The sequence below is a fragment of the Perissodus microlepis genome, chromosome 20 (genome assembly GCF_051167445.1).
Source record: "Perissodus microlepis isolate ML-2025 ecotype Zambia chromosome 20, ASM5116744v1, whole genome shotgun sequence".
In the NCBI taxonomy this organism is placed as follows: Eukaryota; Metazoa; Chordata; class Actinopteri; order Cichliformes; family Cichlidae; genus Perissodus; species Perissodus microlepis.
Window position 1 is genome coordinate 27999417 of NC_140480.1, and position 15101 is coordinate 28014517.

At 40.0% G+C, this 15101-nt stretch overlaps 1 protein-coding gene across 1 annotated transcript; it reads left to right on the top strand.

The window, feature by feature from the left end:
- Positions 1-519: 519 nt before the first annotated feature.
- LOC146364769 (PAN2-PAN3 deadenylation complex catalytic subunit PAN2-like) lies at positions 520-10902 on the top strand. The gene is made up of 23 exons (XM_084917732.1): positions 520-645; positions 3607-4047; positions 4141-4310; positions 4399-4516; positions 4638-4715; positions 4793-5048; positions 5190-5478; positions 5688-5784; positions 5911-6021; positions 6153-6272; positions 6366-6494; positions 6609-6808; positions 6934-7076; positions 7253-7359; positions 7456-7554; positions 7660-7788; positions 8045-8182; positions 8271-8330; positions 8422-8670; positions 8806-8949; positions 9048-9227; positions 9334-9427; positions 9758-10902. The coding sequence occupies exons 1-23, from the start codon at positions 520-522 to the stop codon at positions 9949-9951; spliced, it is 3672 nt and encodes a 1223-aa protein (XP_084773858.1). The 3' UTR covers positions 9952-10902.
- The last annotated feature ends 4199 nt before the right edge of the window (positions 10903-15101 follow it).

Sequence of the window (15101 nt, forward strand, 5' to 3'; positions counted from 1 at the left end):
GGTACGGGAACTGCTGTGCCTCGGACCGGAAGGCGTTGCAGAGGGTCGTGAAAACTGCCCAGCGCATCGCCGGAGCACCACTCCCTGCCATAAAGGACATCTACAGGAAGCGGTGTCTGAAAAGGGCTGGGAAAATCATCAAAGACCCCAGTCACCCATCACATGGACTCTTCACCCTCCTGCCCTCTGGGAGGCGCTACAGGAGCCGCCGGACTAAGACCACCAGGTACCGGAACAGCTTCTTCCCCACAGCTGTCAGACTCTTGAACTCTGCCTCCTGACATCTGACCCACGTTAACACATGGACTGGACATACACACACCACAACCACCTACACACACACACAATGGACAACTGTACCCTCAAACACACAATAATAACATGGACTGAACCACCACTCACAACCACCACTCACAACCACTAGCACTTTATATAGCCTCTGTAAGAATTATATCTTGAGCTTGTGAAAGATAGACTGAGAGAGAAAGAAAGCAGAATAATTTCTGATCATTCTTTTTCATGTCCACAGCCCTCAACATCCAGGGAGAAACCCATGACAGCACGGAGGACTCATGCACGGCCCTGAAGCTTTACAGGAAGTTCCTGGAGCTGTTTCAGGAAGGAGGGAATCATTACGGGACGAAGGTCTGACACAGTCTGACTTACACTGCAGCTGCCATCTTGTTTTTAAAAATGGCTGCCCTCCAGGAAAAGTAACATACCTGTATTTAGTTTGTTTGCACAACCAAAAAGCAAAAACTCAGAAGACCTTTAAGACCTTTAAATAATGCATATTTAGGACCTCTGAAATTCAACATCCTCTAGTTTCTCAAAAAATGTTTTCCTTGCTGCTTCAACACAGCCTCACCTGTGATCTGATAAATGTTAAGATTCAGTTCAACCTTTGTCCCATTTATCCACATTATATTTCATAGATATGAACAATAAAACAAATTGTTTTTATTAAACAGACAAATTTTATACATAGTACATACAATTTGCAAATTGACAGAAATCCATGAGAATTAATTGTCAAAGTTGCCATTAAAGTCAAGCATCAATCCTTGCTCATATTTTTGTTATTGTACTTTTATGTTTAGCTGTGACTAACTGAACACATTTGTGTCCTGCTTTGAATGAAAGGGTCCATTTCTCATTTTAATCAGCTTTTCAGTCAGGTCCCAATTAGGCATTCTTTAATTGTTAATAGGTAAATATGAGGGTTGGGATCAAAATGTTGTGTTCCCTCTCTGTCTCTCCGTTTCTGCTCTTCAGGAATAATACTGATATTTTATGGAACAGCAAAACTGAGATGAACTTTTCTTTTTTAATATCCTCACACAGATCGACCCATAATTGAAATTGGAGCGATTTTCGTCTACTTCGTTTTTTTTCTTTTCTTCTCTCAGTCAAATCATAACCACGATATTCAAATATCAAAATGCAGCTGTTAGTGTGACCTTGTCGGTGTCAGACTTCAGTAAGACACAGCCTCACACAGCCTGCAGAAAATAACGAGCAATTTGCGCAGTTACTTTGCTACACTACTCTCATGCTCTGGGGGGCCTGTAGATGTCTGGGGCCTTGATCTCCTGCATTCCTGCTTCATGTCCTGGGGGGCAGGGCTCCCCACACCTACTATTAGACAGTTACACGGCTCAGGTTGTGTCAAACCAGCAAGTAAAAACATTTTTGAGACACTAGAGGATGTTACCCTTCAGAGGTCCTAAATGTACTAAATGTAATTGATAAATATAAGTTATTTGCCAGTAAATGACTTGGCAATGTTCATGTAATACAAATATATGTATTTTATTTTTCCTGGAGGGCAGTCATTTTTAAAAACAAGATGGCAGCTGCAGTGTAAGTCAGACTGTGAAATAAAAGATCAAAGAAGACTTAAACAGTATTTAAATATTCAGGCTTTTTCAACATTTAGACAAATTGTGTTTGAAATTCAAACTAATCTGCTGCACACTTTCTCTAACTCTGCTGCCAAAAGGACAGATACAGGAAGTCGCTCAAACCACATGAAACTAATCTTTATAGTATTTGTTTTATTTTACTCCAGGAGCAAAAGATGTTTTCCAAAAATGGGACAAACTGTTGTTTAATTTTATGGTTGGTGTGGTCCTGAGAGTCGTTGAGCTTGTCTTTGTTTTTAGGGTCACAGGTTTCAAGCTGGTAATCAAGGTGTGAATCAGAAGGGTTAAATGAGCCCCGCCTGGTCTCCAACAAGCCTGCCCCATAAAGGACTTTTTCTTTTGTTTCGGCCCAATTCATGTCTGTGGATCTTTTCTTTGTTAGTAACACTAAACATGTTAAAAGCTGAATTAAGGCTACACAGGGTTTATTTTCTTGAGTTAAATTCTTTGCTAAAAAAGTTAAAAAGCTTAAATTTTTATGTTCTATTGCTGTGACACGGGTGAGTGGGTCAAACGTGAAACAGGAAGTTGACCCAGAAAAGCACAGGCTGAGGAAAATGACTTAAGTGTCTTTATTGTAAGATCATAAACTTGTTATAGCTAGTTTGTTGAATAAACCACTGATGGAAACAGGAACATGATGAAATCAATAAAAGTGCTCATTTTTGTGTTTTTGAATGTTGGTTGTCATTTATTTTATTCACACAAATGCAGTTTGGACAAGTGCTGATGGTCCTTTGTTAATTAAAACCAAACAATCACCATTCCAAGGTTAATCAATACCACTGAAACAGATAACAGACAATAGCTGAAAATATCTTTAATCAACAGTCAACTATCAGCTTCAATTGAACTGACTCAACCAATGAGGGCATCAAATTTGGATTATATGGTTTCAGCTGGGGCTGAACCAAAAGTTGTATTTTTCATTAATTGGATGAGAAAATAAAACCTGTAAAGTTTAAAACTTTAATTTTATTTAATCAATGTTGAACTAATTAATCCAGTCAATTTTTATTTTAATTGTTACTGAAATGTTGAATTCACCGCTGATGATAATGTTTTTCATCTATATGGATCCATTTCCACAACTTTTTGATCACCACTTCAGAACAACAACTACCTGGATACACAGGATGAAGACTGAACTCTGACATTAATCCAGTGAATTTTAACAACAGTCACGCTAAAGGACCATTTGATTGATTAAATCATGGTTAGTTTGTTACAATATGTGTAACATAACTGTCGTCCAACATGCAGCAAATTTGTTGGAGAAGCTCAGAAGAATCAAACTCAACATCTGGTGCATCTCGGACACCAAGGAATTTGGTGCTTTTGACGACCTGTTGACGACGGCTGTTAATCGAGGTGTGGATTAAGCGTGCTAAACGAGGTCCTCCCAGTCTGATCAAACTCATTATCTTGGTGCAATTCAGAAACAACACGCTCAGGCAAAAACTGGGTCAACCCCCCTCTGACACCTTAATGCGGGCTTAATGATGACACGATGCCCACGTCTCCCAAAGAATTCACACCTGTATTCATGTAAACTCAGCCACACCCACCTTGATTCAGACCCTGAAACCTGTGAGCCTAACGTTTAATGCAGGGACAGTCAACGACTCTTAGGACCGCCTTGAATCCCAGTGGAGGTTAAATACGTGGCTCTCTCCATCAGACTTTAGATCTGGACTCCAGTTTTCTTCATTTCAAGAGATCAGGATTAAACCTGCAAGTACTACTATTTACAGAAGTTCCAGTTCCTCTGCAGGCTGATTTAGCTGAACTCAAGAAGATTTTTGAAGCTCTCAACAAAAGATTAGGTGAATACTGGGCCAACCATCACAGGACTATGAACTCTCTTCACTGGACTCCTCACTGGTCTCCTCAGTGGACTCCTGGGGGACTGGAGCCCACCATGAACTCATATCTGAATCCAAACCTCCACCAAGACGTGCGAATGTACACACAGGAGCTGGCTGTGACCGTTCCTAAACCTGTGCACGTAAGGAAGGGGATTTTTTCTGAGCTGCACAGTAAAGTTTCAGAAGCTGGCATCCCCGTCACTGCAACACATTTTGACCTGCAGCGGGAAATGCTCTGGATGGGAAACTACACGGTAAGAGCCAAAATGATGCTTCAGCAGAGTTTGTTTCTTCTACATTCACCTTAAACTTTGCACTGTTTAATAATATTTGTGCTCTTCTCTTAGGGTCATGTAAAATCCTTCCTTGGACCTACGATGGCACGCTACTCTTCTTTCCAAGTGCACGCAACTGATGCCATCAGACACATGCAGAGTTTGGACACAGGCATGCTGTTCCTTTCTGAGTGCAACCTCAGATGTTACACTCGTGGAGGCCTCGTCATGTTTGATTATCGGTAAGTGTTACATTGACTGTTGATGACCTGAAGCTGTGAAATTATTCCTTATGTTATTGAATTAATGGCAATTTTTGGTGCTTTGCAGGATGGAAGAAGGAGCTGATATGCACAGTCTCCTCATGACTGATAACATGCTGCTCATGGGGGGATTACAAAACTATGTGGTTGAAGTTGACATGAACACACTTCAAGAAACTCAAAAAGTAAGACACCAGGCTTATGTTTATCAAAATCCACAACTATCTATGCTTACACCACTGGCACATCATACAACTGACTTCACAGCGAGTGTCTGACTGTCTGCTGTCTCGATTGTCCTTCCAGTTCACAGTGGAGGCACCTGGAGTGACAATAATGCGTCAGACCAATCGTTTCTTCGTCTTTGGGCACCCTTCTGGCAAAGTAAGTATCCCCTGATTGCATCAGTTTGACGAGGTTTGGTTTATATCTCTCTAACACTGACCCTCTGCTGATAACAGGTGACCCTTCGAGACTTGCGCACATTTAGGACACAAAAGTTTGACGCATTTCCTGGCGGCCTGTCAGACTTTGATGTTCACGGAAACCTTTTGGCTGTGAATGGGTTCTCCAGCCGAGGGCTGAATGAACGTTTCCTCATGGTGTATGACCTCCGCATGATGCGAGCTGCAACCCCCCTTTGGGTGCATGTGGATCCCTTCTTCGTGCGCTTCATTCCTACCTACACGTCACGGCTCGCAATCATCTCACAGACAGGTATGAAGCTGGCTACAGGATTCTTTAGTCCAGTTTTCTGTAGCATAGTCTTACTATGTTTGGCCAAAAAATGTGACACACAATTTCTTTGTATGATTTGTGGCTTTGCTATAACTGCCTGCATTCTGTGTCTTTTTCCAGGTGAGTGTCAGTTCTGTGAGCCCACTGGCCTCGCCAACGTGGCGGATATTTTCCACGTCAACACAAACGGCCACTTTCTCACAAGTTTTGAGGTCTCATCCAGCAAACAAGCCTTAGCCTTTGGAGATTCGGGGGGATGTGTGCGTCTCTGGTCCGATACTCGGGACGTTATGTTTAACGTCTACTCCAGAGAGCCCTGCGTTGTGGATGCACAGCCTCAGCTGACCTGGAATCATAACCTGCAGCCCTGCTCTCCCATCCCCACTGCCCAGGCTACACCCAGCTCAAGGTAACACAATCACTAACGAGACTGAAGAGTTTGCATTAGAGCGTTCATAAATATTGTTGTCAGATTCAATAAAAGTTTGTAAGATAATGTCGAGTCTTCCCCAGTTGATATAAATGGTTTGCTCAATATTTTAAAAGCAGTTCTCAAAATTAGAGTCTCATGTAGTTCCCATTAAAGGTTTCCATCTAAAACATGTTTCTTTTCAACAGATGGGCTCCTGGGATGGACCCAGAAATCCCACAAACTATTGAAACTGTTGGCTTCAACAGTTATGTGGAAAATCCTTACGCCTGCCCCTGTAACCAGGTATGTAAAAAACTTGTTGCTCTTTTAAACTGTCATTTTTACAATATTGTAATAAATTTACAAAAAAAGTTAAACCCATCTCCACGTGGTGTATTTTAAGTTTTTTCCCCTGTTTGTTGTTTGCAGGTCCCTGCAAATAAAGAAGGGACACCTGGTTATTACAACCACGTCCCTGAATCTCCAGCAGAGAGTGATGAAGAGCCGCTCCTTCACACTGTTCCCGAAAAGTACAGAAAGGTTGGACTTGCTATGTTTCACCCTGGTGTTCATAGAGATACAGTTAATTATGATATGTAACAATTTCTAGAGTGTTGCTACAAGCTTTGATTTCCAAAACATGTGACAAAGATGTGTTTGTTGTGCTTCAGGTGACAATTAAATACTCTAAACGTGGACGGGAAGATTTTGACTTCAAACATTACAACAGGACCTTGTTTGCTGGCCTGGAGCCGCAGATTCCCAACGCCTACTGTAACTGCATGATCCAGGTAAGAAGCTGAAGATTCACAATGTGTACATTTAATTTTTAATATGAGACAATTTGTCAAATGTTCCATGGGTCTTTTATGTTTGCATCTTAGGTGTTATACTTCCTGGAGCCAGTTCGCTGCCTTGTTCAGAATCATTTGTGCCACAAGGAGTTTTGTTTGGCTTGTGAACTCGGCTTCCTCTTCCACATGTTGGATTTGTCACAAGGAGATCCATGTCAGGTAAGTTTCTTTCTTTCTTTTTTTTTCAATCTGTTGGGGATTGCAAGGCTCTTACTTTGAAATCTCATTTTGTTGTGACTGCCCAAAGTAACCTCTAATGTCTTCTTCCTTAAGGCCAGCAACTTCCTCAGAGCACTTCGAAACGTCCCTGAAGCCAAAGAGATGGGCCTGATCCTCTCAAACTGTGAGGAGACGACAGGAACAGTCGAGCTAGGTCGCTTAATACAGAGATGGAATCACTTCATCCTCTACCAGCTCTTCCAGGAGACACAGGAGCAGGAGGATCCACGGGCCTACAGGACGACCAGGAGCAGGTAAAACACATCGTTGTTGACCTGCATTCTTACTGGACACTGTCCCAGTCTTATCATTATGTTTGTTTATAAATGCAGAGTTTTCCTTCTGGTTTCTGAAACTGTGATTTGTGTTTGTGTTGCAGTTCTCTGGGCTCCTCTGGCGACTCTGTCATTAGAGAGCTGTTTTGTTCTGACGTTGAGAACCGCAGCCTGTGTCTCTGTGGCATAGAAACAGTCCACTCCTCCCTCATGTCGCTGTTCAACATGCATTACCCCGACTCTCAAGGTGAGTCTGAGAGCACTGAGAGCATGGATATCTGTGACTGTGAATTACTCTGTCTTTGAAGCTTGAACTATTAATGATTACATAATGGTTTGAATTAATTTAGTTTTTGAATGAGCAGAGGGAAATATCTGCTTGATTTGATGTACACTGATATTCATTGTACTTTGACACTTCAGGAAAAAGAATAAAGGAGCACGACTTTGCTGAGATCCTGAAGAAAAGCATCTGCCTGCAGCAGAGATCTCACACATGGTGTGGAAACTGTGACAAGTATCAGCCCACAGTGAGTTACAGCTTTCATTCACTCATAATGACAAATCATTTATGGTTGATTGTTACCTTTTGTGCAGGGTAATCATTTCTTTGTGTTACACTGTAGGTGCAGACACGCAACATTCGACATCTCCCAGATGTTTTGGTGATAAACTGTGAGGTGAACAGCAGCAAAGAGGCCGAATTCTGGAAGGTTCAGGCCGAGGTAAGCGACTGATTCACCGTGTTTAAATACAGTTAAAAGAAACAAAGAAACTAATGATTTATGTGTTCATTATTTACATGATTGCCCATGTTTCTGTTTTTATAGTACGCCTTCAACAAATCCATGCAGAAGACAGATCAGGATCAGCGTCACGTGTGGATCCCCGCCACTCTCAAGATGTCCCTCAGCAAAAGTCAGAGACTGGAGATCAGCAGCTGGCCTGAGGGCGAGGAGGTGAGGACTTTAGATTTTCAGCTGATCTTTGCACTTGAAGAAATAATTGAGTAACTTTTCATCACCAAGTTAAAATTTCACTTCAAAATTAAAACCATATTTCCAGGAGCAATATTTTTAAAACATTATTACACTAATCTGTAGATATTGAACTATAGGTTGGTTTTAGTGTTTTTGTTTCTGTAACACATGAATTTCTCAACTTTTGTGAAATGAAAAAGTTTATCTTACAATTATTTGCACTTTCTGTTACTAGTTAAGTGCTGCTGAACAGGCGGAGGGAGCTTCTCTGTATGACTTGGTGGTCACGGTGCCGCACATCCTGGACGCTGGCACGGGTGGTAATCTGGTCACACACATCAAAGTGGGTGAGACCTACCATCAAAGAAAAGAGGTGAGTGACGCTTAGATAAGAAAAGTTTGACATCTGCTGACTACAAAAAGTTTAATTTTTAACATTCAAAATGATTTTATTATTTCAGGGAGTCTCTCGCCAGCAGTGGTTCCTCTTCAATGACTTCCTCATTGAGCCGATTGAGAAGGTAAGGATCCTAGATAAGATTCCTGCTTGTTTATTCATGCTAACTTTAATGTGTGCAGTCATTTAAAAGATGTTTCTCCTTTTGTTTTCAGACTGAGGCTGCACAGTTTGATGTGAGCTGGAAAGTGCCAGCCATCCTGTGTTACGCCAAGAGAAACTACCACACCAAATACGACCTCCGCAGTGAGTGTCAGCACAATCAGTCTGAAGTCAAATCCGACTTATATCGGACTGAGAAGCAGAGCAAGACAGACGCCACTTTCATCCCACTCACAGTCAGTGAGATGCCGCAGGCTGGTGACCTGGTGGGGTTGGACGCTGAGTTTGTAAAGCTCAGTGAGGTAAGTCTGGCATCATTAATTATAATATAGGATTAAAAACAATTTTAAATATTCCTAGTACATATTTTCAGTAGTTCAGCTAATCTGACTCAAGTATTTAAAACAAAATTGAGCCCTGAATATGTGCGTTTGCAGGAGGAAGCAGTGCTGCATAGCGGCGGCACCAAATCGACCATCATGCCCAGTCAGATGTCTGTGGCCAGGATCACCTGTGTGAGGGGTCAGGGGCCCAACGAGGGGGTCCCCTTTATCGATGACTACATCTCCACTCAGGAGCAGGTGAGAAGCTGCAGAGAGAAAAGACCACGATGACCTAAAAGAATGAATATATAATGTTTCAAGGATCCACCCGCTAACTTGTCAATTTGTTCTTCCAGGTGGTCGACTATTTGACAAAATACTCTGGAATCGAACCTGGAGACCTGGATGCCACAGTATCATCTAAGCACGTGACCACGCTGAAGTCGACCTACCTGAAGCTACGCTTCCTCATCGATGCAGGAGTTCGCTTCGTCGGCCACGGCCTGCAGAATGACTTTCGTGTCATTAATTTAGTGGTACGTTATTTCATCAGTTTTAAATTTCAAATTAGTTCATGTAGTTTAGAGATGTGTTTTTTATAGATGTGCTTTGATTTTAATGTTTTTTATTTTTTTTCTTAAGGTTCCCAAAGATCAAGTTATTGACACCGTCCACCTCTTCCGATTGCCCTACAAGAGGATGATTTCTCTGAAATTCCTTGCTTGGTATTTTCTTGGTAAGTTAGTAGAAACAAAAAAACAAAATCAAATCCAAATAATCCAAATATGAGTCTGTAATCGAATTAAATCACATTATTACTGTGAGAGGGATTAGGATCCAAATATGTAAACTGGATAATCCGCTCATGTTACTGAAGTCAGTATAGTTCATGATGTTTTAGTTGTCATCAAATCCATCTTGGAATTAAATCTGAACAACAAAGTATTTAGAGGCTTTTTTGAGTTCATGCACTAAAGCGTACGTGTTAATTCCTCATATCCACACTGTAATCTGAAGCTGAACACTTTCATTTGAATCATTCCTGACCTTTTTTTCATGTCCACAGGCCTCAACATCCAGGGAGAAACCCACGACAGCACGGAGGACTCATGCACGGCCCTGAAGCTTTACAGGAAGTACCTGGAGCTGTATCAGGAAGGAGGGAATCATTACGTGACGAAGGTGCTCTACGAAGTCTACGACAAAGGCTTCCAGCTGAACTGGAAAGTCCCGGATTCGGATGCAAGATGGTCCGTCTGAGTGGACTGAAAGCACTCTCCTTCCACAGGTGCTGCTGTGCTTCCCTCTGTGATGGGACTGTGAGCAACACCATGACCTGAAGATGCTCGGGCTGCTTATTTTGTATCATATTTTATAGTTATTTGCTTTGAGTCAGTGACTCAGTTATTTTTATCATATCTAAATGTAAGCTTTTTATATCAGAGAGGTTTACAGGGGGGAAAGTGATCATTCAAAATATGAATTTGAAGCATTTTGTTTTTGTTTTTAAAAAAGGAAAAAGTCAAAATTGTTGCATGTAAATGAAGTCATCCTGAGCACTGTAAAATGTTTGTTGTTTGATACCAGGAAGTGGAGAATGTGCATGAATCCATGAAAATCTTGATTAAAACAGAATCCAACCACAATGAATTTAGTTTGTTTTTTTTCCGCCAGCTTCTGTGAAATCTGTTGCACTGTTCATTTTCCAGCTAACTTTTTGCAGCTTTCTCAGAATTCAGATCAACGTTCAATTTTTCAAAAGCTGTTATTTCTCTTCTATAAATGACACATTTAGCAAGTTTGAAAAAATTCCACAATATTTCACCTCGAGATCTTTAAAATGCCCTAACTGGTAAGGACTGTGCTTCAAGTGCAGCATTTACAGCCACCACCTTTGAAAAGTAGTAACTATACTTTAATAGACATGCTTCATTTAATAAAGCTTTAAGTCACATTTGAACGATTTTTTGATATAATGGTGCCCTCTGCTGGATGATCTGCACACTCTTACCGTTTCCACATAGTTGTTTTTAAAAGTTTTTGACATTATTTTCATTGTTTTTCGGCTTGTTTTGTTTTGGGAACCATAAAATGAAATTGTTTGAGCTCCTTGTCTGGTCTTACCAACAACTCTACAAGTAAAACTAAACATACAGTTAGTAATGATCCAGGAGATATGTTAAAAATCTACACAACACAGTTATTTCAATGTTCCATGAAAGAATGTGTAAATCTACACAGAGTATAGTAATCCTGTTCAGCTGGATATGTGGAGGTCAGGAATGAATGTGTTGTGTAGTCTCAATAATATTAAAGCAATAGTGTGATCACAATACTGATAACTGGGAGGCTTAAAAACGAGCTATTACAGTCAGAGAAATATTGTAATATCGATAATAATAATAAAAGAAATCAAAACGAATATTTTTGTCAATATGTGGCGAGTAAGACAGTCAAGGCCTTTGAACCAATTCAAGGCTCCGAAATCAACAGATTCTGTGAGAGAGAGAAAGCATTTTTTCAGGGATATAAAAGTCCAAAGAAAGCCGTAACCTTTTCCGTGCCAGAGTATTGTTTAAACTTAAAAGTCACTCAGAAGTCACCAAACACTCAGGACTCTTCAGAAGATCGTGAAGTAGACTTATAACACTACGAATGGCTGGTGTGAAGCTGATATCCAGGTCCAGATTTAGTAAGTAGAAATTTCTTTGGGTGATGTACAGTGCGCTAATTCATGTGATTCATATACAAAGATGTAAACATTTAATTTCAACAATTCCCAGCCAAACGCAGCGCAAAGCAGCGGCGTACACATGAGCACATCCGCATCCACAGCAACAACCAACATAACCACAAGTAACAGTAAATAATAAATATTGAATGTTACTGAGCAGTAGTGATGGGATTTCCGGCTCTTTTTAGAGATCCGGCTCTTTCGGCTCGGCTCACTAAAAAGAGCCGGCTCTTTCGGCTCCGAACCGGCTCTTCAGGTTGTTTTGTTGCTTTAATTAATTTATCATTAACAATAATATAAAATTATGCAGAAAAGGAATTACTAATGTAAAAAAAGTGGTTTTATTTATATATGTTTATATATGGCCCCTAGAGACAAAACACGTACAAACTCTAAAGCACATACAAACTCCAAAAAGCACGTACAAACTCCAAAACACATTTCTAGCGTTAACTGAACTTCCAAAACAGAGCTACCCAGATCACTTAAATTACACAATTGAAAGCATGTGTGTATTGTTTGTGTATTTATAGACAAGCACTCATATTTATTCAAATAATTAAAAAAAAAAAGTTCATTTACCTGTTACTACCACACACCAAATCCGGTTGTTGATACTTTCTGGCTTGTGTAGCCACTAGGTAACAAAAGCTCAACACTGCGCCCTAGCATCCTGGAGCACTTCTGTTGTCTTTTGTACGTGATTCTGAGTTTGTACGTGCTTCTGAGGTTTTACGTGTTTTGGAGTTTGTACGTGCTTCTGAGTTTTTACGTGTTTTGGAGTTTGTACATGCTTCGGGGTTTGTACGTGTTTTGGAGTTTGTACGTGCTTTGTCTCTAAGGGCCACCATAAATATACTTTATTTATTCACTCCACATAAAATGTAATAAATAAATCATATAATACAAAAAACAACTATTTACATTTTAAACTTTTAACTATTTAAATTTTCAGCTTTTTCCTTTTAAACAAATTTAACGTGAAACAACACAAAACACTGCAAACCACAACACAATTAAATATAAATTAAAATATTAAAACAAAAAGAAGATGCACATTCTCTGTCATATGGGCCTGCATGATTTCTGAATCCTTTATCATCTGCAACTGAAAATAGTGGATGATTACTATACCTTTCTAATGTGACGTTGTTGTCCCTCGCTCTTTTTCTCTCTGTAGCAAAGTAACTGCGCGAATTGCTCATTATTTTCTGCAGGCTGTGTGAGGCTGTGTCTTACTGAAGTCTGACACCGACAAGGTCACACTAACAGCTCCATTTTGATATTTGAATATCGTGGTTATGTTTTGACTGAGAGAAGAAAAAAAAACAAAGTAGACGAAAATCGCTCCAATTTCAATTATGGGTCGATCTGTGTGAGGATATTAAAAAAGAAAAGTTCATCTCAGTTTTGCTGTTCCATAAAATATCAGTATTATTTCTGAAGAGCAGAAACGGAGAGACAGAGAGGGAGAACAACATTTTGATCCCAACCTTCATATTTACCTATTAACAAATTTGCTTTTTGGTTGTGCAAACAAACTAAATACAGGTATGTTACTTTTCCTGGAGGGCAGCCATTTTTAAAAACAAGATGGCAGCTGCAGTGTAAGTCAGACTGTGTCAGACCTTCGTCCCATAATGATTCCCTCCTTCCTGATACAGCTCCAGGAACTTCCTGTAAAGCTTCAGGGCCGTGCATGAGTCCTCCGTGCTGTCATGGGTTTCTCCCTGGATGTTGAGGCCTGTGGACATGAAAAAGAATGATCAGAAATTATTCTCCTTTCTTTCTCTCTCACTCTATCTTTCACAAGCTCTTCTGGAAGCTTTGCTGATTTCAAATAACCCTTATCTTCACCTTACACTCTCTTGTTCGTGAGCATGGAAGAGCCTTTGCCTGCCCTGGATCAATTGTTTGGTCTTTTTCACTTATCTTCCTAACTTAAGAAAAAATGAGTATCTGTGTTACATCATTTAGACATATAATGCTTATGAAACTACACATTGTGAATTCAAGAGGGAAATTTGTGTCACACGCTGAAGAGTATTTCATGGTTCTCATGGAGTGGTCACTTTTATCATGAAAGGCAAATGAAACTATGTGGAGAGCAGCATCTGATGAAGGCAGTAGATTCCATGTTGGTTGGTGGAGAGAGATCCTGAAAGACGTCCACTGTTAAAAATAAGCATCAGTGGAGAGACCTGAGTATGGTTTTCATCTAAAGCTAGTCCACCTTCCAGAGGTCGTCTAACTTCCAGGATTATTAATGGTAAACCAAATCAACAGTCAAGTATCTCTTGTCATTAAGTGTATTTTAAATGAAATTCAGCTTTCTGTTGGCTAAACAGCATATAGTACAATTCAGCACCTGGAAACACAACACTTACCAAAGAATCAGTACAGTGGTAGCTTAAGTCAAAGTGAGCCTGCTCAGCACATCTGTGAAACATCCAGCAAAAATCAGCAGCACAATCACATTCAGCCAAAGAAATATGTCTAGTATCTAGTGAACATGGTGGCAGAGTCTTTTTGGTGGCTGCCACTAATCTTTAGGATAACCTCCCCGATTAACATAAGAGCTGTCTGATCATTTTAAGACTCTGTTAGAAATTAGTTTACTCTGACTGGCTTTCAGCTTTAGCTGTTTCAGCTGTTTTATTGACTGTTATGTTTTTATTGTGTATTTCTGTGCATGTTTGTTGATATAGTGATCATAAATGTACATTTTTTTATAGCCTGTACAGCAGGTATTTTAAATGAGCTTAAAAAATAACCCTAGTCTTGACTTCTCACTGAGTAACAAAGGCTTCCCCTTAGAGTTATTTTTCCTGAGCAGTAAAACCTGGGCTGTAAAGAAAACATGGCAGGGAAAAAGAAAAGTGTCTGACTGCTGTCAAGTGCTTTGTTTGTTTGATGTTGTTAGAAGTTTCCAGATCCAGATGCTCCTTCAGTCCCCACAGTCAAACCAACTGAGGCACCTCTGAGAGTTAAAAATGGTCTTTCAATGTGCAGCTGTTCTCAGAGGTGTTACAATAAGGACTTCACCAAGTTCAGTGGAGTTAGAAGTTCACATGAATTTAGCAAGTTAGTTTCAACCTAAATATGATAAACCATGTTCTAACTAAAATGTACAGCTCTACCCTCATCATACGACAGGGAGAAGACACCAAAAACCAATATCACTCACTCATGAAAGGGAACAGTCCATGGAATTTATCTATCAGGGTCAACTCTATTTAGCATCAGTAGGAATTTGAATAATGGAGGAACCTTCATTTGGTTTTAATGTTATTGAAACACAAAAACTCCCAGGGCTTATGTGGCTGGTAAATTAGCCAACTAAATTAGCTAACTATAAAATTCTGGCTTGCAAAAATGATTGCTAGCTAAACCATGTCCTTATATTCTCTGATGCTAACTTGTGTTTTATGCAGTCACCAACACATTGAAATCTTTATGCTGATAGTGACCTATGCAGTATTTAATCAGGTCTCTGATACATGCAAAAAATATAACAAAACAGTGTTATGTATATTTTCTCACTGTTCACTGTCATATCTGTCAATAAAGTACTTGGTTGTGGTTAATATATACTGTGGTTTCCAATAAACCAGGAACTTCAGTTTCCTAGTGAACCTTAAACCAAAGGTTGTGACTTTAACAAACAAATCTATTT

Bases quoted from the DNA above. Each gene is read 5' to 3' on its own strand.
- LOC146364769 (XM_084917732.1), top strand. From the start codon at position 520: ATGTCCACAGCCCTCAACATCCAGGGAGAAACCCATGACAGCACGGAG. The intron at 4,517-4,637 runs GTAAGACACCAG...TTGTCCTTCCAG, and splicing joins CACTTCAAGAAACTCAAAAA to TTCACAGTGGAGGCACCTGG. The intron at 6,273-6,365 runs GTAAGAAGCTGA...TTTGCATCTTAG, and splicing joins ACTGTAACTGCATGATCCAG to GTGTTATACTTCCTGGAGCC.